At 41.8% G+C, this 22828-nt stretch overlaps 1 protein-coding gene across 1 annotated transcript in view; it reads right to left on the bottom strand.

Annotated features, from left to right (window-relative positions):
* FRAS1 (Fraser extracellular matrix complex subunit 1) overlaps nucleotides 1-22828 on the bottom strand; it is a 708831-nt gene that overhangs the window by 307047 nt on the left and 378956 nt on the right. Inside the window, exon 18 of the mRNA XM_077476089.1 lies at nucleotides 13630-13803. Coding sequence (XP_077332215.1) covers nucleotides 13630-13803 — 174 coding nt within the window. The remainder of the gene's footprint in view (nucleotides 1-13629; nucleotides 13804-22828) is intronic.

Below are 22828 nucleotides of genomic sequence, written 5' to 3'. Positions count from 1 at the left end.
TTTCGCCGCGGATGAGAGACTTAGACAGTTGCTGTTACGTACTTTCCACAATATGCATCCATTAAACAGCCAGGCCGTGAACACAGAATACATTGATCAAATTTTGCTGCAAAACTGAGTGTATTTATCAGAAAAGACTCATTCTAATTTGTCACATCCTGAAATTCTAAATGACCTACTGATGCATCATATCTCCAGCTGCAGTCTGCAGGACTACTTGGAGACCCATCATTATATTAGCACCAAAGAAAAAAAAAATGCCTCAAACATTTCCTAATATATTTTAAAGCTATGTGGTACATCCAAAAGTTGAGGGCAATATCAGCAATTTATCATTTTCAAGGTTTTAAGAGCCGGTGCTATGTGCTGGACTAATTAAAAGTATCTGTTATAGTTCTATTAATGCTGGTACACATTTTTGTTTTAAAGGGTTTCCCCAAAAAACTGCCTCTTCAGCTAAGGGGCACCTCTATAATGAAACAAACTATGCAGATTTGACTCAATTTAAATAATGCATTTGATATAGGTGTAGGCCATTTAAACACCTCCCAAAGCCTGACTGATAATCTCCCACAGATGACATTCCCCCAGTCCCGCTTTGTTGGTAGGAAGTTGCTAACACTCCCAGCAATTATTGGTCACCTCCACCATCAGAGCTCTTTCTCCATTCCAAAGCCCCTTGCATGCTCTCCCTCTCCTCCTTTGCAGTAGATCTGAGCTCAGCGATGCTGCAATATAGGCAATAGTGAACTGCATCTGTATGGGGGTTTGTGAGCTCACTCCTGTGATTATGGCTGGAAGTGTTTTAGCAATGTCCTAGCAACAAAACAGGATGGGGGGGGCGCCATCCCTGGTAGTTTTTCAGCCAGGCCTTGGGAGGCATGTAGATGGCTTACACCTTTAACAAAGACATTATCCAACTTTAGCCAAAGCTGCACAGTTTGTTTTTATCTACAGAAACCCCTTACCTGCATAGGCAGTTTTGTGGTAAAGGTGAACTTTCTCTTTAATGTCAGCAGCTTTACCTGGGAAGGTCCATAGAATAAAGCAGAAGTAGGGTGCTACTACACAATATGATCAGAAAATTATTTAGAGCTACTTGGGTGCTGAAAGGCTGTCGCACAGCTGCAGTAACAATCATATGAATAGATGGTTCGCAATTCCTTGCTTGCTATTTAAATCTTCAAAATGTATTGATTCTCCATAAAAACAAACAGACAGCATATGTAAACGCATTTCAGCCTTGCGGGCCTTGTTCATTACCATTACCAGGGAAGGAGTTAGAACACAATTGCTAGGAACAAGTGTTGCACCAGGGTCTCCTATGTTTTTTCTGAAACAGGGTGTGGTGAAAAAGATATTTCCTGAAAGGCTCCATGGCAGCATACGTGTGGGTAGCCCCGCCTCCATGATTACCCAATAGGACCCAACTCCCATAAATCTTTGCTCCTGGCTACTATCAGTGTTCCTTTTTTGTCCTCCCCAGTAGGACCAGATGGTTTCTTTCCCGGAAACAAAACTTCACGACGATCGATTGGCTGATTGACTGAGAATTTTTCCTCCGATAGGCCCTGACTGTTAAGCAGGGTATGGAGTGTATTTGCAGAGTAGCGCTGAAGAAAGGATTTCCTACCTGAAATGCACACGGCCTGTGTCCCATTGCTATGGGTGACCATTATCTGCTTGGAGGTGCGGCGTGTGTGTTCCAGTCCGTTCGGCCAGGTGATCGTTGGTGGAGTGGTGAGCCTTTTGTGTATCCATGGCAGAAATGTATTTGTGTGTTTGCCCTTTTCGTTTGTCTAATTCGGTCTTCTCTATGCTGTTTGCGGGCGCTTTTGCGTTCCAGCAAACCTCTCTCTCCTACTTCTGGGTTACGCAGGCATTCTGCGCATGTACGAACCCGATGTGAAACCGAGGCTTGGTTCCCGTGCATGCGCGCGAGCGCCTCGCGTCTGACGTCGGCAATGACGTCACGGGCGCCACTTTTAAAAATCTTTGGAAGCTGTCAGAACCCTGGGAATGTTTGCAGTGGTCGCAGCAACTTCCCGGGGCTGACAGTTCGGCGGTTTAAGGTAAGAGCATGTCCCTTAGGCTAGGGTAATGCTTACTCATTATAAATAAAAAAATGCATTTATTTCTCTTTGGTTTGCAGTATTTCTTAATCTGTTGGTTTGTTTGGAATATGGACGCCTTACTGCCTCCTAGTGGCCAGCCCGCTCATGTTAGGTAGGTTGCTAGCATTCATGTTTTTTATATAATAGAGAGAGTTTTGCATAGGTAGGATTGACTGTGTGTCTTTTTCTCTTTCTGTCTGTTTTGTCTTTACAGCCCTTCTGGGTCTGATCCACAGCATAATGCCTCTAGACGCAGTGGATCATCAAGATCACACCGCCATAAATCCTCCTCAAGGTCTAGCCAGCATAGGTCAAGGTCTGAACAGCTTGACAAGAATTATTCTCACCCCCCTGCTGCTCACTCCAGCAGGCGGCCGGAAAAATCATGCTGGGGGTGCAGGATGCCTGTTCCATTAGACAAATCCCTATGCGATCACTGCTTCTCCAAAGCTGCAGATGAAAGGGATGGTGCAGACCAGCGTTTGGAGTCAATAGAAAGACGGGTTGTGAAGGAATCCCTGCAGGAGAGGGATGCTCTACAGTTGTGTGAATCCCCGTCAGATTTGTTGGCCCCTCCAACTGGAGAGAACCCATTGCAGGAGACATGGGAATCCTCTCAACCAAGTCGCCTGTCTGCTCCTATCTCAGACAGTGAATCTGACTGTGAGGATCCTGGTTTAGGATTTGACTATGGACTGGTGCCTTCATTGGTTAAAGCAGTGAGAGAAGCTCTGAAGTGGGAAGACCCTATTACTTCCCCACCAAAGCAGAGAAAATTCTTTAAACAGCTCAATAAGGAGCGACAATATTTTCCTTTCCTTTCGGAGTTGGGTGACATTATCACCGAGGAATGGAGCAAGATGGATAAAAAGGGTTCCATGCAGTCAAAAATCCTGAAGCTATACCCTTTTAAAGAAGAGGATGTGAAACACCTGGAGTCAGCTCCACTGGTGGATGCAGCGCTCATGCGTTTGGTGAGATATGTAACCCTCCCTTTAGAAGATACGGTATCTTTTAAAGATCCTTTGGAAAGGTGGGTCGACTCAGACCTAAAAAGGATCTACCTGACTTCTGGAATGGCTTGCAAACCAGTGCTTGCAATGGCAGCGGTATCTAAGGCCATAGAATCCTGGGCTGATACTGTAGAATTCCTGAGTATTTCTATCGAAACAGCCAAAGAATCCCCTATTCAAGAAATCAGAATGGCGTCTGCCTTTTTGGGGGAGGCATCTATTGATGTTAATCGCCTGATATCTCGGGATATGTTAGCAGCGGTCTCAGCACGCCGTGCGTTATGGCTCCGTCCATGGCAGGCGGATCCAGCATCCAAACAGGCCTGGTTCCGTATTCCTATTGAGGGGACATCTTTGTTTGGTAACAAGCTGGATACTGCCATATCCCGGGCTACAGGTGGCAAATCCGGGTTTCTTCCCCAGGACAGACGTCTTCAAAATCAAAAGCGTCCATTTCCTTGAAGACAAGGCCCTGATCGTGCCAGGGAGGCACGTAGCTATAGACCTGGTCGAGAATTCTCAAGGTCATGGAGATCCAGGCAGTCTTCTTTTAAAAATACCTCAAAAGGGGATTCGTCCGGCAAGCAGGATTCCGCTAAATCCTTTTGAAATTGGGCCCGCTCAAGCTTGTCAGGTGGGGGCTCGTCTTCTCCACTTCAGGCATGTTTGGGCGGCCTCAATTCGGGATTTTTGGACAGTAAAAACTGTTTCCTCAAGTCACAAGTGGGGTTTTGTCAACACCCCAAGGCTAAGATTCATTCCCACAACTCTTCCAGAATCAGAAGAGAAGAAACAAGTCCTATTGACCTACGTGAACTCTTTACTGGATCAAGGCGCAGCCGTACCCGTTCCAGAAGAAGAACGTGGAGAGGGCATGTATTCCCCTCTGTTTATGGTTCAAAAGAAGAACGGCACATGGAGGCCAGTAATAGATTTGGCCCATCTCAATTTCTTCATTCACAAAGAGAAGTTCAAGATGGAATCTCTGCTTACCATTCAGCAGTCAGTGCATCTGGGGGACTGGATGATATCAGTCGACTTGAAGGATGCTTACTTCCATGTGCCCGTGGCAAAGGAGTTTCAACAGTACCTCTGCTTTGCGGTAGGCAATCAACATCTACAATTTACATGTCTTCCCTTTGGGTTAACAACGTCCCCACGGGTCTTCTCCAAAGTTCTTTTGGCAGTTGTGGCCCTTCTCAGAGTCAAAGGTGTTCGTCTCCACCACTCTCAACGACCTACTTCTGCTATCTCAGAACAGAGAGTAGCTCTTGGAGCACAAAGACATAGTCATCTGCACTCTGCAAGAGTTCGGGTGGCTTCTGAACCTAGAAAAGAGTCACCTAGATCAAACTCAGTCTCTCATTTTTCTAGGGGCACAGTTCAACACGGTGGAAGGTCCCATCGCCCTTCCAGAAGAGAAGGTTGGAGTCATACGAGACAGGATTCATGCAGCCCTTGCGTCATCCCATCTTCCGGCTCTCCAATGTCTGAAGGTGATTGGCACAATGTCAGCCACCATTCCCATGGTAAAGTGGGCCCAGTGGCACACTCGTCCCTTTCAGAAAGGGTTTCTACAACAGTGGGACTTATCCAGCCAGACACAGCGCATTTTCCTCACTCCAGCCATGAGGACGTCTCTTCTTTGGTGGCTGCAGGGGAAGAACCTGCTCAACCACCATTCAATCATTCCCATCTCATGGGTCACGGTAACTTCAGATGCCAGCAACCGAGGATGGGGTGCTCAGTGCCTTTCGGATGTCGCTCAGGGCAGGAGGACATTTCCATCACAAAGAGTCGTCTCCAATGTTCTGGAGTTGAGGGCGGCCTTCCAGGCGCTTCTGTCATTCCACCATCTGATAGCGAATGCCTCGGTCATGCTAAGATTGGACAACACAACCGCGGTGGCTTATGTAAGGAAGCAAGGGGGAACTCGCAGCTGGTCTCTGTTACAGGAGGTGGAGCCAATAATGAACTGGGCTCAGAAGAATTTGTCCAACCTTTCTGCGGTCTACATCCCAGGGGTGCAGAATGTTCAGGCGGACTTCCTATCGCGTGTCGAGATGAACAACAACGAATGGTCCCTACACAGGGAAGTATTCGATTGGCTTCTGACCTTAGGATTGTCCCCGGAGGTCGACTTGTTCACTTCCCCGTGCAATCGGAAGCTTCCCAAATATTACTCAAGGTTCAGGGATCCTCAGGCATATGGGATAGATGCCCTCACAGAACATTGGAAGTTTCAGACAGCTTATGCCTTCCCTCCAGTTCCGGCGATCCTGCAGTTCCTTCGGAGGCTCAGGACAGAGAAGGTGGAGATCCTCGCAGTGATTCCATTCTGGCCCAACAGGCCTTGGTTCCCTCTACTGCTGCTCCTCAGTTATCAAGAACCGGTTCCCCTGCCTCTCAGGCCAGATTTACTATCTCAAGGCACAAGGTTACATCCATGCCCATCATGTCTACACCTCAGGGTATGGTTTTTGAGAGGGAAAGGCTAGAAGCTCTTGGTTGTCCGGAAGAAGCTATTCCAACCCTTCTCAATTCCAGACGGGGGAGTACTAACAGAGTATATGAGCGCATGTATGTCCATGTTTTTAGCCCATATGTCCTCCAGAGAAAATTCTTGTAGTTCTCCAACAGTACAAGACATACTAAGCTTTCTCCAAACAGGCCTTGATTTACCTTTAGCTATCAGTTCATTGAGAGTCCAAGTGTCAGCTATTTCAGCTTTTACAGGTATTTCCTGGGCGAATCATGCACTGGTACGACAATTCTTCAAGGGAGCTATCAGGCTCAGACCCCAAAGAAAACCAAGGTTTCCTAAATGGGACCTCCCTTTAGTGCTGGATTTTCTTTCGAACCTTGGAAAGGATCCTAGAGAGCCTCTGTCCGTAAGGGATCTTACTCTCAAGACCATCTTCTTGGTAGCTATAACCTCAGCCAAGAGAGTTTCAGAGATTAGGAATCTAGGTTCGGAGGAACCTTTTCTGACTTTTTTTTCAGACAGGGCAGTATTGATTCCCATGTTGGGATCGAATCCCAAAGTAACCCCGGTCTTCCATGAGAATCAGGAAATTGTGCTTCCCACTTTCAAAAACTCAGAGAGTCAGGATGTTCATCTGGACGTAGGACACGTACTAAAGCAATATTTGGAAGTCACAGCTCCTTTTAGGCAAACAAAATTCCTTTTTTTTCTCCCTCATGGCAAGAATAAAGGATTGCGAGCTTCGGCTAGATCTATCTCTACCTGGATCGTTCTGATCATTCAGAGGGCATACAGAGCAAAGGGCTTGGCTCCTCCTGAGGCACTAACGGCTTATTCAACACGGAGTATCTCAACATCGTGGGCAGCTTCTCGACATGTTGCACCTGAAGTTATTTGCAGAGTGGCCTCTTGGTCTTCCATTAATACTTTTGTTTCCCATTATTGTGTAGAGCCAGCAGCTCTGTCTTCTGTTAATTTCAGTTTGCAAGTTTTGTCGGTTGACAATGCTAAATAAACTTATGTTCTTTGCTCGACATTTTGCCCACCTGGGTGTGTTTGGCGAGTTATTTCCCACACGTATGCTGCCATGGAGCCTTTCAGGAAAATGGAAAATTTATATCAAATACTTACCGTAATTTTCCTTTCCTGATAGGCTCCATGGCAGCAGGAGTTCCCTCCCAAATGTCTGGAGTAGGCTAGTTACGGAACACTGATAGTAGCCAGGAGCAAAGATTTATGGGAGTTGGGTCCTATTGGGTAATCATGGAGGCGGGGCTACCCACACGTATGCTGCCATGGAGCCTATCAGGAAAGGAAAATTACGGTAAGTATTTGATATAAATTTTCTGTTTTCCAAGTCCAATGAAGTAAAATTTAAAATCAGGGCCCAAATCTTTCATTTTACTTAAAAAAAATTCTTACATTTTTAAATGTTTCTGAAATTGCTATGATATCTGCCTATCTTTCTCTCTGAAGAAGCTGGGTGAGGATGTTCCAAATGTAATTTCATAACTTTGAAATCAGTTAGTTTATATAAATGTTTGCTGGCCAAACTGTTCAAATGCAAGTGTTTTTTCTATTTTGCTATTTTACATATTTTACAACAGCACATTTCAATTAAAGTTGTGCATGAAACATTAACCTCATATACAGGCATATTGGCTGAAGGATGTTGTACCCTTTGATTATGAAATAATTGGATCACATATGATACCTTCAGGCTTTTAACAGTGAATACAAGAATATCAAATCATCTACTTATGACAGGAATTGATCCACATTCACCTTGAGCAAACATCCTACATAAAAGTGCATGAATACAAAAGGGCAGAGGTGTTTATACACTGGAAAAGAGCCACAGTGCACAACAAAGGTAGGTGGAATGAACAAGGTCGCAAGGAGCCAAACTTTAGTTAGCAAATCCCCACAACCAAGTGAAACATGATCTTTTTTTTATTTCATTATTGGATTTGTAGACAATAATTATGTCTATGTTGATAATCATGTGTTCTTACTTGCAAGTCTGCACAGAAATATCTACAGCAACTGCAGTAACTGACTGATTGGGGTCATTAAACTCCAGTACTTTCACCAACATAGTACATCTATTTATGCCTTTGCTGCATGTTAGAAGGAGATATTGTTGCAACTCCTCCAGGTTTCCCAAAGTTGGCAAAAGAAGTGGTGTGTCTTATCCCTACAATACCTTAACTACAAAACAGGCAGGGATCCGGGAAGATATGATTCTCTGTAACTTTAAATGTTACCCCATCATTTTATATTCCTAAAATGTGTCTGGTATACTATGTACTATGTACTTTTGTTAAAAAGTATTCTGCTCTCTTTGCATTGCTTCCTTTGTGTGGCAAAAAAAAAAAAAAAAAAAAAAAAAAAAGGTTTTCTGTTTCACATTAAAGTCCGCAATTTTAAGTCAGAAATGGGCCATTAACAGCACTCTTGGACCTGAAACATGGATGTAAATAGTCTGCATATTGGTGATCACTATAAAACTACACAAAATTTACTGTATATAAGTGAGGAAGTGATAGAACTTGTTTCAACCTGTCAGGATGGATAGAAAGCTAGAAATCTCACACTTTTCAGTAAAATGGGGAGGGATTAAAACTGGAGGCATAACTAGAACCTTCACAGTGCCCCGGTGCAAGAAACCATGAAGCAGGATACCCTTTAACAAAAATACATAGTACAACAGACACATTTTAGGAATATAAAATGTTGGGGGGTAATATTTAAAGTTACAGAGAATCATATCTTCCCTGATCCCTGCCTGTTTTGTAGTTAAGGTATTGTAGGGAAAAGACACCCTGACCCTTCCCTCTGAGCCCAGTGGTAGAACGCAAGGGTCCAGTCATATGTGTGACCTTTGCGACCCTGATAGTTCTGCCACTGGTGTCAGTAGTATTTACTGTTTTTTATTTTATATCATTTTATTTAATTTATTATTTTAAAATATTAATTTTACATTTTTAGGAGCCCCATTGTGGGGCTTTGGTGAAATATCAGAGGTCACAGGGACACAGCTCTCAATCTCCAGGCATTTAGCAGCTACAGAAGAAGCATGGAGGGCATCAGTTCCTCTATATGCCGCCCCTCCTCTCCAGGTGTAGAAGGGAGCTGCATGAAGCCCGTGGAACATGGGGCTAGGTCGCAATGGTGACTCTTGTAGTTACACCCCTGGTTAAAACCTCTGCCAGACTATTTTTAAATGTATGTGTCTTCCTGTTCAAGTTACAACTATTTTCCACATTTGCTGTTCTACTATCAAAGGAAGTAAAAATTATTTAAATGCCGACTCCAACTTCACCTCCCACCCTCCCATCCCTTCTTCCAGTCACTCTTTCACCCACTGGAGGCCCCCAAGCTGGTACTTAACCACTTCCACCAGGCCTATTCTGGCACTCCTTTCCTACATGTAAAAAAATCATAATTTTTTGCTAGAAAATTACTCAGACCACTTTTTTTAGCAGCCACTCCAGGGAATAAAATGGCGGTCGTTGTAACTTTTCATGTCACAGGGTATTTGCGCAACAATTTTTCAAACGCGTATTTTTTTTTCATGAACTCAAAAAATAACAAAAGTTAGCCCAATTTTTTTGTATAATGTGAAAGATGATGTTACATTGAGTAAATATACCCAACATGTCATGCTTTAAAATTGTGCCCACTCATGGAATGGCTCCAAACTTCGGTACATAAAAATCCCCATAGGCGACGCTTTAAATTGTTTTACAAGTTACCAGTTTAGTGTTACAGATGAGGTCTAGTGCTAGAATTGTTGCTCTCGCTATAATACATATGTGGGCAGGACTTACACGTGCGTTCGCTTCTGTGCGCGAGCACATGGGGAGGGGGGCACTTTATTTTTTGTATTGTATATTTAACTTTTTTTTTTTTTCTTTCTTTTATACTTTCTCTTTAAAAAAAAAATTATCTTTAAAAGACATTGGGACTGACTATAAAAGATGATAGGCCGTGGTTCCCAGCTCGTAGGAACCCACGATCTCTCTCCCCTCTACACACATACGAACCTGTCCTGCCTTTCATGCTTGCAATCGCTCGTGTCTGGTGGTCATCACGACCGCCGGTCACGAACACTGTGCAGCTTAAAGTGTCTGACATATAGCTACGACATTTTGCGGGATCATGCCGATCTGCTGCAGTATAATGACAGCAGCTGGTCGGCAAGTGGTTAAATACCTGCCTACATGCAGACCTTATGCTCATATTTTAAAGACAATTATTTTAAAAGTTGTGTGATTACTACAAAATGAATACAGGGATTTTTCAAAAAGAGTTTAGAGAATCCCACCACTATTTATAGGGCAAAGTCTAAAAAATATTTCTTAAAGATTCTCATTCTCATAGTCAAAATGAACAACTTTAGTTTAAAAACACCCTAAAAATGGAAAAGAAAAAAAGCCACACTAAGCTTTTCAACAATGCACCATTCTGGAGATGTGGGCTACAAATCAGACACAAGGCAGATGATACACACAATGGGAGTTATTTACGAAAGGCAAATCCACTTTGCACTGCAAGTGCGCTTGAAAGTGCAGTTGCTCTAAATCTAAGGGGTAGATCTGAAATGAGTGGAAGCTCTGTTGATTTTATCATCCAATCATGTGCAAGCTAAAATGCTGTTTTTTTATTTTTCTTGCATGTCCCCCTCGGATCTACAGCGACTTTACTTCCAAGTGCACTTGCAGTGCAAAGTGGATTTGCCTTTAGTAAATAACCCCCAATGCATGGAAAATAAACATTTGAGGTGCTGCTAATATGGAAAACAACCCGTGATTATTCTTATGGAAGTGAACAACTGATTGCTATTGGGGTATTCACCACTGCTTCCGAAGGCCTGATTTTTTTCAGGTATATCTTACACCTTCAGTGTGTTAATCTGCGGTAATTGTAACTTTAAGTAAATCTGTAGCCAGGCTCATACAGTATAACTAGTTACTGGCACTGTGCATCAATTCATCCTCCAAATCCCTAACAAATGCACTGTAATGAGATTGTAATCAGATTTCTAACAGCTTTACCTCAGTTAGGGATTGATTTTTGTCTAGACCTTGGCCTAGTGTGGCCTCTAGCTGACCTGCCCACATTAATGTATATAACCATCTAGATCTACCCCTTGCCTCTGACCATTTACTGCATAATCTGGCTGGCAAACCTGGTCTTAATCTCACTTTATTTCTTTCTTCCAGCAGTCACTTGGAAAACTTCCAGCCTTCCAATGTAAACAACAAGCAGGTGGATTGTGCTTACATTAAAGGTTTGAAGGTTGCAATGGAAGAGTGAACACAGTGAGATAAAGCTGCTAACCAAAGTAACTATTTTATGAACTTTGAGGATTAATTACTTCTCAGTCCAGCAGCCAGAGGTCAATCAGAGTTTATTATTTTAAAGTAAGTTAAGGTCTCCTACCTTGCTCCCTTTCCAGAATGCAGCGTCCATTTGTCTCTTTGGCATTGAACACTTCTCTAGTGTCCGATGCCTGTGTTGACCTATTGACCCCTTATCACTATCAGACTGCATAGAAGGCATTAAAAGATTAAATCACTATCAGACTGCACAGTAGGCATTGGAAGATTAAAGGTAGGAGACAGCCCTCTTGATAGGTATAATATCTCTTCTCCAGCAGGGCACCTTCTTTTAGAAATTACCTTCAGCCCTGACAGGGCTGCTTTAAAATGCGCTTATTGCTTGTTAAAAATATGTAAATACAGTAATACCTTGGTCTGCGAGTATACGAGCATTTTGCAAGATGAGCAAAAAATGTTTTTACACTTTGACTTAATTGTGCGAGTGCTGTCTTGATATACAAGCAGTAGTTTCATGTAAAAAAAAAAAGAATTACACTCAAAATATTAAGGAGTCTGATGCTTATCCATGTAAAGCCGCTGGTGTATATTTATAGTAAAGCCGTTGGTGTACAGTATACAGCACTGTATGTGGCTAGAGGTCCAAGGGCACTGGTGGCTGCCAGCGCTTCCTGGACAACTTGGAGATGCTCAGAGACACTCCCAGCTGGGTGGGGGGGGGAACAAAACGCACGTTCGGAGCAGCTGGAAGTGTCAACAGTTCCCAAGTGTCTCCAAGTTCTCTAGGAAGCGCTGGGACCCACCAGTGGCCCCGGACCTCTGGCCACATACAGTACTGTATTCTGTACACCAGCGGAATGACTGTAGTTATACAAAACTGGTTTGACTGTACTGTATACAACAGCGGCTTTACATGGATTAACAACAGACTCCTTAACATTGTGAGTGTAATTCTATTTTTTTCTTTTACATTAAAACTGTGATTTTTTTTTTTTACACCACAGAGGTACTGTACAGTACTGTACAGTATTCCTACCATTGGTATGAGATACAGTACTTATTTCGAAGTGCAGGTTAATTTGTTTATTTTTTTATTTTTGCAGTACACGTTATACTGTATTTTGTATTGTCTTCATCATTTTTATTAGAATAAATGGTTGTGGAATGAATCATCTGAGTTTCCATTATTTCTTATGGGGAAATTCGCTTTGATGTACGAGTGCTTTGGATTTAAGCGTGTTTCTGGAACGAATTATGCAAACCAAGGTATTTTTGTAGTTGAATGCAAGAGCCTGGCCAAAGGTTAACTTTCAGTTTTACTTTTAAAGTCTCTAATGAAATAAGACAATCAAAGCTTTAATAGGTACAGATTGCAAAAACAAACAGCTTTAAAATGATAGCACTCCCACAAGAGAAGCAGAATGGTTTGGCTTATCAATGCATAACTGTTGTGCAGAAACAGTATATGACTAGGCCTAAATTTGTGGAAAGGTGACATAAAATAAGTCACAAGGTAGCAATATTTCAGCTAGTCTCCCCTTTTTATTATCTTAGCATATTACTTTCTTATGCATGCTTTGCATTAATGAAATGATTAAGACGTATTACTTCCTTACATGAAGAATAATATATTTATTGTATAGAATGTGTATGGAACCATGCAATCATAAAGATCTGCATTCATAAGCGCAGTATCTACTTCCCGCCAGTAGGACACCATATGACATCCTAAATTTGGAGATATCTGGTTGATGCCTGCCGCTACAGATATCATCCAGATATCTTTCTTTTCAGCCAGCGATTCCCTCTAGTGTAAAAGCCATCCTAGTGGCTGATTAGCCACTAAATGTTTTTTACAGGCAGTGGGGGGGTGGGGGGACGACCCCCCTCCCGCTGCCCATTGGCGCTTCTTTGGGCTCTCCTGTGCAATTGGAGAGCCCAGGATCTTATCCAGCGGCGCCTTCGGGTTATCACAGAGTTGGCTGAAGACTGGATGGTCCCCAAACATCACAATGATCCTGAAAGGCCAGAAGCAGCATAATGACGTCACTTCCGGCTCTCACAGATGAAAAACACTGCCATTTTGTTTCCCTAGAAGGCTGAGATCAATGTTTTTAATTGAAATCTAATGCTTTCCAGAGTATAGGTGTGATCTGTTTGAATTTCCACATAAGGAGAGAGAAGAGTATAAAGGACTGCACAACTGGCACTATTGTTGCAGTTTTGTGCTTATATAATATGGTGCACTTTATATAAGATTTATGCACTTTATATGTTGTTAATGCACTATTGATTTAACTTCACTGTTTTGGGATTAGCCTGCATATTTTCATTGTGGTAGGTGTACTGAAAATAAGCTTTATTTCAGAAAAGTACTGGATTTCCTTTAAGAACACCATCTCATACAGCCCTTATTATTCACCCTACACGCTATCTATTACAATATAGCAGAGCAAAAGGAATTAAAATAACATTATGGACTACATTAATGAATACTCAGGAGCACATATAACTTATTCATGGCTTGTGCAAGCAGCCACAGAAAACATTAACCAAATCATTATCTTGATTACCAGTTGTTCTAGTCAGCAGCTTTACCTCAATGTGACGGTATTATGAAAACAAGCAATGAGAAAGTTAGTATTCTATCTTTATACTTATGTTTATCTTACCCTGGCATATTCCGGTACTGTCCATGAAAAAACGAGGCTTACAATGAGACTGACACGTCCCATAAGGCTTTCCTCTGTACTCCTGAACTGCCTGAAGTGAGTCCTCTGATTTTATACACTGTGTGCAGTGGGAGTCCTCTGGGCCCAGGCAGCTACGACAAGATGGATGGCAAGCTGGTGATGTAAGAAGCAGAGAACAAGATGCCTCAGTAAGGTTTCAAGATGATTTTAAAGAAAGAACAAACACGTTTTTTTATTAGCTTCATGATCTGGCACTACTGAAGACAAATTGCTATCATTTCTTGAGATCAGATAAAAGGAAAACAGACACGTATTCTTTATTTATAGAGGAAATGCTGCACTGGAAGTTAGTATGAGTGCCTTGATGCAATGACACTAAATAAAAATAAAAAAAGACACGTATTCTTTACATGTAACCTAATGAGGGCTTCAGCTTCACAATGAAACATAAAAATAATATTAGCTACAATGTGCATGTCGTAAACTCTTTTAACCTATTCCCTATTCACTTTTTTTATTAATTCTAACAACGATAAGCCTTGCCATTTGTCAGATAAGAGATTTATCAATTAGAGCAATTAGTTATTACCATTTAATATGAACAGATCTCTAGAAATTATAGTTTTAAGCTATACAAACATATGTTTAAATATATACAATTAAATTGAATGCCATAATGGTAGAATTTGAATCATAAGCCAACACATACCCAGGTGCTGATATTTTCCATAATGATCAAGTGTGACTGGCATAAATGTCATGTTCAGCCCTCACACTCTGATACGCAGCCATTAAGTTTTAAAGTGCTATAATAGATTAAATGTTGTGTGCTTCTCAAATGGATGCAAAAAGTTTCAAGGTCAAGGAAATATGGCCGGGTAAACAATCTAATACAAAATAAATGTGCAACTCCAGTCAAAACTTTTCTTTCTAAGTGATGTATAGAGTGGGTAAGGGTGAGATCTTATGTCAACTCTTTTTGTTGCTTGTGCTCCCATTAAAAAAAGGTTTCATCAGTCCGTTTGTGTCCATTTCATCAGTGGAAAACAGAAAAATTTACCAAATGGGGCCCATACAGCAAACAAAATATTTGTTGGGTTTTTATTGCTGATTCTAACACTATCACAAGGAAAGGAAGTTTGAGTTGCAGTTTGACTAAGAACAAAGAAGCTTGGGTGGGGGGTCTGGATTATAAGGGGTGTGTAGCAGAGTCATTACGTTAGAATGCATATTTTCACTGCTAAGAAATACAGGAGGCCAGGAGTGATTAAGCCCACAACCATCCACTCAGAACTAAAATGTCTCTTTTAGATTTATTTACTTTTACCCAATAAAAGAAGTAAAAAAAAAAAAAAAAAAGTGGGCGTGCCCATGCTCTAAAAGCCCAAAAAGCCAGTTATCTAGTAAAAACACAATGAAATGAAGCTCTTCTGTGCTGTCAGAGCATATACTAAATTTGAATTCAGAACCCCTTACATGGCCCTCCAATTCTACAATTATTCCTCCATTGAAGAGAATTCCACCCTTTAATGCAAAAGGAAACTGTAAAAATGTAAACACAATGGATTTGCTACACTCATCTTCATCTGTATCTAGCTAACCCACCATATTTAAGCCTACAGTCCTTGAAAATATATTTCCTTTTTCTACTTTTCCAATTCTACTTCTTGGCTTAAAGTGCATTTTCACTTTTGTACTCAGATTTGAGAAACCCCCTTGTATATGTGCATTAACATACAATGCACATACAATGCACCACCCAAGTCTTGAGATCTTTAACACATTGTTAGGACAGACTGTATGCACATGTAGAAGATCTTCCAGCCCAATACAGACAGGTTATTTATGGTAAACATAATTCACCTGGTCCCTGCTTAAAGGGTTTGTAAACCTTCATTTAAAAACAAACTTGTCATACTTACCTCCACTGTGCAGTTTGTTTTGCACAGAGTGCCCCGATCGTCCTCTTCTGGGGTCCCATGGCAGCGCTGGTAGCTCCTCCCCGCAACAGGTGTCTATGTTGCAGAAGCGTTCTCCTTGGTGGACACCCATACGGGCACGCTCCCGAGTCTTGCTTCTGCGTGTATTCACAAAGAAAGCGGGACTCGACCCCACCACTGCATCATTGGATTTGATTGACAGCAGCGGGAGCCAATGGCTGCGCTGCTATTAATCTATCCAATCAAGAACCGAGACAATGGGCAGAGAGGAAGAGCGTGTCTCTGCCGAGGGAACGAACGGGCTCAGGTGAGTAAAACGGGGGGGGGGGGGGGTCTCGACAGTGTCGGACGTTTTTTCACCTAATGTATAGGATGCGTTAAGATGAAAAAACACTTTAACATTACATAGAAGGGGAAAGCTTCTAACATCTTTGCCTTCCTGGAAGTATGCTCAGAGTGTAATGGGTTTACAACAAACTCTGGGCTGCAGTATCCTGGTTGTCCCAAGAGCTTCAGACTCCAAAAAAAAAATGCAATGCGGTTCAAAATGGCAAAATTCACTTAACACCTACTGGATACAAAATAAACTGTCCAACATAACTGTGAGAAAGTGTTCTTCAGTCATTCAGCACAATATTTGTTATACATCCAAGGTGTTCCACATAACTGAAGTACTCTACAGTTGTTTAGTCCGCATTCACTTCTTGTGCACGCGCACACACACACACTCAATCACTCACCTAACTCAGTAAGGAAATAAGGAAGCTATTGTTTAGTCCTCATGATTACTTGTACATGCACATCATTCAACATAACTCAGTAAATACTGCACAACCATTTAGGCCACATTATTTTCTGTAATCCACATTCCTTAGTGTACACTCATAATGCAGGCCTCACGGCAATCTTGTTATAACAATATGGTTTTTCCACAGTTTGCCTTTTTTAATCTTTGTTATTTAAATTATTTTTCTGATGCATTAGTATAAACTGTTCTGCATTTATAGGTTACCACATGAAAAATATGGTTGCATACATAAATAAAGTAGTATGAACACACAAAGCTGTATATGTTATCATAAATGGTTACAAGTCTATAGTCCGATGTGCTGAAATATAGGTCATTTAATTTTGTTACTGTTCACAGCAACAACAGTAAGTGTTTGTACTTGTACTTCTTCATCTGTCCCCGGAGTCATTAGTGATCATTATCTACTGAGTGGCCAGTGGGCATAACCTTTCTTAAGGTCAAGTAATACTCTGAATGTCACTAAGAAATTTTCAGGTTTTGTAATAGCTGTTACTTTAGATTTTTGAATTGTACATGTTGATTATTGACCTCCTTTAGCTTAAATAAAAAAGAAGTGTTATCATAAATACATAAAATGATACAATTTCTTCTCTATGTTATGTAAAAATACATAAACATTAGAAAATATTAGGATGCATAACATGAGTGGGTGATTCTGTACACTCATGCAGAGGGCCGTGGTTATCCACCCAGGAGGCAAAGGTGGATGCAGCCTATTGAATCAAAGGCAGGCTGATGGTTGTTCAGATCATCATGACCACCCCTGAGTGTACATCCGTGTGGGACCAAGGCACAGCTTCAAATACATGTCTGCGCAGACCACCTGTTTCTCTGGGGGAAAAAACATGACCCTCTACCTGGATGTACAGATCCCTATGTACATATATAAATGAGCACTAAAGGGGAAGATCAGACTGGCTGGTCTTCAAAAGCTTTGCTCTGTCCTGCTATCAATTCTGGCTAATCGAATTTTATACTGTATATTGTAAGCTGTAGTTTTGGTGCATTGGGCCTTTAAATCTCAATGACACAAAATGTAAAAGGGGCTCTCAAGTTTAACTGAAAATTGACTAATTTTATTCTGGCCCTGAGAAAACAGAGGTCAAAGGGGAAAGTGCCCATGTAGTAAGGTGGACTGGCTATTATAAAATTACAAAACTACAAATAATTTAAAACAAAACAATTAGTTTCAATAAAAATTGCCTATTTTCTAAACTAATTCTACACACATATTCAACCCCAAAATCTAGGCCTAAAGACCAAACTAAACTAAATTTCCTGATATCATATCCTATTGCTTATATCCTATGTAACAGATCAGCTAACTTCTCGAAGCCTGCTTGGCCATCAATTACTGATTTTAAGCCAACCTCATTTACTATGAGATGTCTGATGAAGATATACTAATGTGCATTTTAATTATGTACCTAAGTGTAGATTTGATAAATGGCAGTCTCCTATGCTGCCAAATCATTCTCTGATTGTCCCATGGGTCAGTAATGTTAAATAGAATCTGTAATTTTTCTTACCCAAGGGTTAGATATATGAAAATCAATCTTTACATGACAAGCAGCAATTAAGAAAAATGTAGGTTTGGGGACTTAGATTTGACACAAGTTATATATTTCTATATAGAATGTAGTCCAAATTCAATCTTGGATCTAAAAAAAAGCCTATAAATTAATTTTACAACATAATTGTTTCAATGAATAGTTATATTTTACTTCTGTCAGCAATGTAATAAAATCATTCATACACTTGAAAAAATGCAAATAAATGAAGCTTAATTCTTAAACGGAAGTGCAGTGTCTGAAACATCATTCTTCTTATAATGCAAAGCAATATTTTAACAAATATTATCCACTAGGCATCCGCGCTATAGCTGAAAGGCGGCTATAGTGCGGACTACAATTGCCAGGAGGGCGTCCCTGGACATCTTCCTGTTTGCTTCCACAATGAGCGCTCCCGCCGGCGCACATCAGGGAAGTTCTGTGATGACCGTGTCCCTGAACACAACCAGTCACAGATCGCTGTAAATAGCCAATCACAGCGGCTATACACATCAGTGCCACCTGTCAGTGTCACCTGCCAGATCAGTGTCACCTGTCAGTATCACCTGCCACATCAGTGTCACCTGTCAGTGTCACCTGCCACATCAGTGCCATCTGTCACCAGTGCAATCTGTCAGTGTCATCAGTGAAATATATCAGTGCCATTTGTGATTACTAAGAATGTCACAAAGATTATTTTCAGAGGAGGAGGCATACAATATTCTTGCGGCCAACGAGAGCAATGGGGAGCTCTCTGCATCGAATTCCTCATATTCCTCATATTCAGATTCTGAGCCTGACGTGGACCACGAGCCTGTCCCAAGCAGTGGAACACTGACAGCCTCAGAGGAGGATGAGAGTCCACCCGCCAGGTGAAGGCGTACTGGTGAGGAGGCAGTGCCATCCACCAGCACCACAATGGCATCCACCAGAACCGCAATGCCATCCACCAGCACCGCAGTACCTCGGCAAAGGCCACGTACCAGTGGGGTGTCACCTCAGTCCCAGAGGGTTAGGTCCCATGCCAGCCTTCCCTATTTCCTTCAGAACCCCTTATGGCTTTCTCCTACTTCAGGAGAAGCTATCATTCCCCCTTTCACTGCCCAGACAGGAGTACGGGTGGACACAAAAAAAATTTCACCAATCGGTTTTTTCAACCTTATTTTTACTGGGGACATGCTTGCATCAGTTGTGGCCCAGTGCAACCTATTTGCCCAACAATTTATAGCAAGTAACCCAACTTTCTATTATGCCTGTTCCTACGAGTGGAGAGCCCTAACAGTGGAGGAGTTAAAAAAAAAATTGGGCTTGACATTCTGTATGGGACTAACCAAAAAAAAATGTTTTACGTTCGTACTGGTCTATCCTCCCCCTCCACCACATGCCTATCTTTTCCTCATAATGCCCAGGACCAGATATCTCATGATTAGGAGATTCCTACACTATAACGACAATACCCAGTGCCCTCCCCGAAGTGACCCAAATTTTGACAAGCTTTATAAAATTCAGCCACTGCTAAATTATTTCCCCCAGTTGTTTACCCCAGACCAACACATATGCGTGGATTAATCACTTGTCAAATTTACTGGCAGGCTGGGCATAAAATAATTTATTCCCACCAAAAGGGCCCGCTATGGGGTGAAGATGTATAAATTATGTGACCGTGCTACAGGGTATACCTATGCCTTCATGGTATACAAAGGGAAGAACACCCAGCTACATCCCCCTAATTGCCCAGAATACATTGGATCGAGTGGGAAAGTCGTTTGGGAACTCATAAACCCACTCCTGGAGAAAGGCTACCATTTGTATGTGGACAATTTTTATACTAGTTTGCCCCTATTCTGCAACCTTCACAGAAAGAACACTCCAGCATGTGGCACCGTAAGGAACAATCGGAAGGGCTTTCCTCAAAGCCTCGTCAACGAGAAGCTAAGAAGAGGGGAGACAGCGAGCTTACAGAATGAGGAAATTCTTGCTGTGAAGTGGGGGGACAGAAGGGATGTATACATTCTTTCATGGATCCACAATAATACCTTTGTGGAGATCACCAAGAGGAATGGCCGAATCCAAAAGCCAACATGTATCTACGAATACAACATGTTCATGGGGGTGTCAACTTCAATGACCAAATGCTCGAACCCTACCTTGCCACAAGACAAACATACCAGTGATATAAAAAAAGTTTCCATTTATTTGTTTAATTTGGCCATATACAACAGCTACGTCATTTATCACAAATCTACTCAAAGCACCAAATCCTTCCTTGGCTACCAGGAGGAAATCACCACTGCCCTTGTATTCCCAAACGGCCCACCAGAAACCATTCGAGCCGATGTGATTAGCAGACTCTCCGAACACCACTTTCCCGAAAAAAACCCTTCCAAACCAACAGGTCAAAAACGGCAGAAAAAATGTCGGGTCTGCTCCAAAGGAGGAGTGATTAGAGACACCACTTTTTATTGTCCTTCCCAACCAGGCCTCTGCATAGATGACTGTTTTCGCCGTTACCATACTTCATTAAATATTAGTGAAGTATGGTAAACATAACCCTCGCTTCCTGCCATTTACTTTCACACCCCTTATGCCTCTACTTGCTCTGTAACTGACCCTGGCTTGTTATTTGACCACGCTTCTGCCTACTGATTCTGTACATACCTCTGCCTGATCTGGAATGGACCCTGGACTGTTTGACCATCCTTTTTGCCTGCCTCTTCGACTGATCTTGTACCCTGCCACTGGACTAGTGGGATTCATAACACAGAGGTCTCACATATGTGAGGGGCTCCAGAATTGTTTTTCTGGATGAAGAAAACATTTTTTTTGTTTTCTTATTCCTAGATTAGGGTCTGGAGACTCGGAGGCTTCAAAGAGATTTGGGTGGGAGAAGCCTCTACCCCTGTCCCTATTCTGTCCTGAACGAGGCCCCACTTCTGCCTGCTGCCTGTAGGACCTATGCCATCATGCCTCTGCCTGTAGCATGAACTGACCACACCACATGGATGGACCATGTTCCTGCCTACTACCAGATCAATATTTTGGCACTGCTGACAATTTCTGCCTGCACTGACCCTGAACTATATATAGACAGTATCCCTGCCCCTGCCTGTACGACTATGGACAGTGTTCCTGCCTGTTGTCTGGACAATTGCGTTCACTTTTGCTGACCAAGTCCCTGCCTGCTGCCTGAACCAGTGCTAGACTCCTGTGGACAACTGTGCTACTAAAACCACAGGTAATCTTTTTTGTACATTTTGCAGGTGTTTGAATTGTCCTGGTGCTTCAGGGCCTTCAAAAGTGTTAGCCCTTGTACACACGGTTGGACATTCCGACAACAGAATCTGTCGGATTTTGTCTGACGGATTTTGTCCAAAACTGGTGTTGCATACACACGGTCGGACAAAGTTGACGGAAAATACGATTGTTCGTAACGTGATGACGTTATTTAGTTACGACGGGACTACGTTCAGGCTAGTAGCCAATAGCTTTGGTCTAGGAATTCGATCTGAGCATGCGTGGCACTTTGTCCGATCGGAATTCTCTACAAACGATCGGACAAAGTCCAATCGGATCATGTTGTCGGAAAATGTTATAGCCCAGCTCTAAAACTTTGTCGGTCGGATATTCCAATGACAACAGTCCGATGGAGCCCACACATGGTCGGATTACCCGACAACATGGTCCGATCAGACATTTTCCGTCGGAATGTCCGACTGTGTGTACAAGGGCTAATAGGTGGTTGAGAAATGAGATGTGTAATTTATGCTCCTAAAACCCGTGAAGGTGCTATTTCAATATTGTGCCTCTGTATGTGGTCAGGCTGTGAAAAAGTCTCACACATGTGGTATGGCCATACTCAGGAGGAGTAGCAGAATGTATTTTAGGGTGTAATTTTTGCTATGTACATGCTATGTGTTGGAAATATTTTATAAATGAACAACTTAGTGTAAAAAAAATGAGTTTTTAATTTTTTTTCCACATTTTTCAAACATTTCTGGAAAAAAATTAACCATTCAAAAGACTCATTATGCCTCACTGATTATATGTTGGAGTGTTAGCGTTCTAAAATGAGGTAATTTTGTGGGCATTTCCATTGTCCTGGTACTCCAGGGCCTTCAAAAGGTAATAGGTAGTCCTGATGGTGCTCCCTGCATGTTGGGCCTCTCTATGTGCCCACGCTGTGAAAAAGTGCCACACATGTGGTATCGCCATACTTAGAAGGAGTAGCAGAATGTATTTTGGGGCGTCATTTGTGGTATACACATGCCATGTGAGAGAAATAACCTATTACAATGACAATTTTGTGGGGAAAAAAAATCTTCATTTTGCAAAGAATTGTGGGAAAAAATTACAACATCAAACACTTCCATGCATCTTACTAAATACCTTCGAATGTCTACTTTCAAAAAAAGGGGGATTTGTACTTTCCTGGCTTGTTCGGGTCGCATGAAATGAGGCCACCAGTACTTCAGGTGTAATCAATTTTTTATGATTTGCACCACAACTTGTAGACTCTATAACGTTCACACAGACCAAATAATACCCACTCATTTGGGTTATTTGTACCAAAGATTTGTAGCAGTATAAATTGTGGCCAAAATTTATGAAGAAAAATTCATCATTTTCAAAATTTTATCACAGAAACTAAAAAAAAATCATTTTTTTCAAAATTTTCTGTCTTTTTTCATTTATAGCGCAAAAAATAAAAAACCCAGAGGTGATAAATACCACCAAAAGAAAGCTCTATTTGTATGAAAAAAAGGACAAAAAATTAATTTGGGTACAGTATTGCATGACTGAGTAATTGTTATTCAAAGTGGGAGAGCACTGAAAGCTGAAAATTGGTCTGGTCACGAGGGGGGTTTAAGTGCATTGCT

Source organism: Lithobates pipiens, unplaced genomic scaffold, assembly GCF_037356315.1.
Source record: "Lithobates pipiens isolate NorthernLeopardFrog02 unplaced genomic scaffold, aLitPip1_a1.2 Scaffold_13, whole genome shotgun sequence".
NCBI classification, from domain to species: domain Eukaryota; kingdom Metazoa; phylum Chordata; class Amphibia; order Anura; family Ranidae; genus Lithobates; species Lithobates pipiens.
The sequence above is the reverse complement of the archived record's forward strand: the minus strand, read 5'-3'. Positions and strand labels throughout refer to the sequence as shown.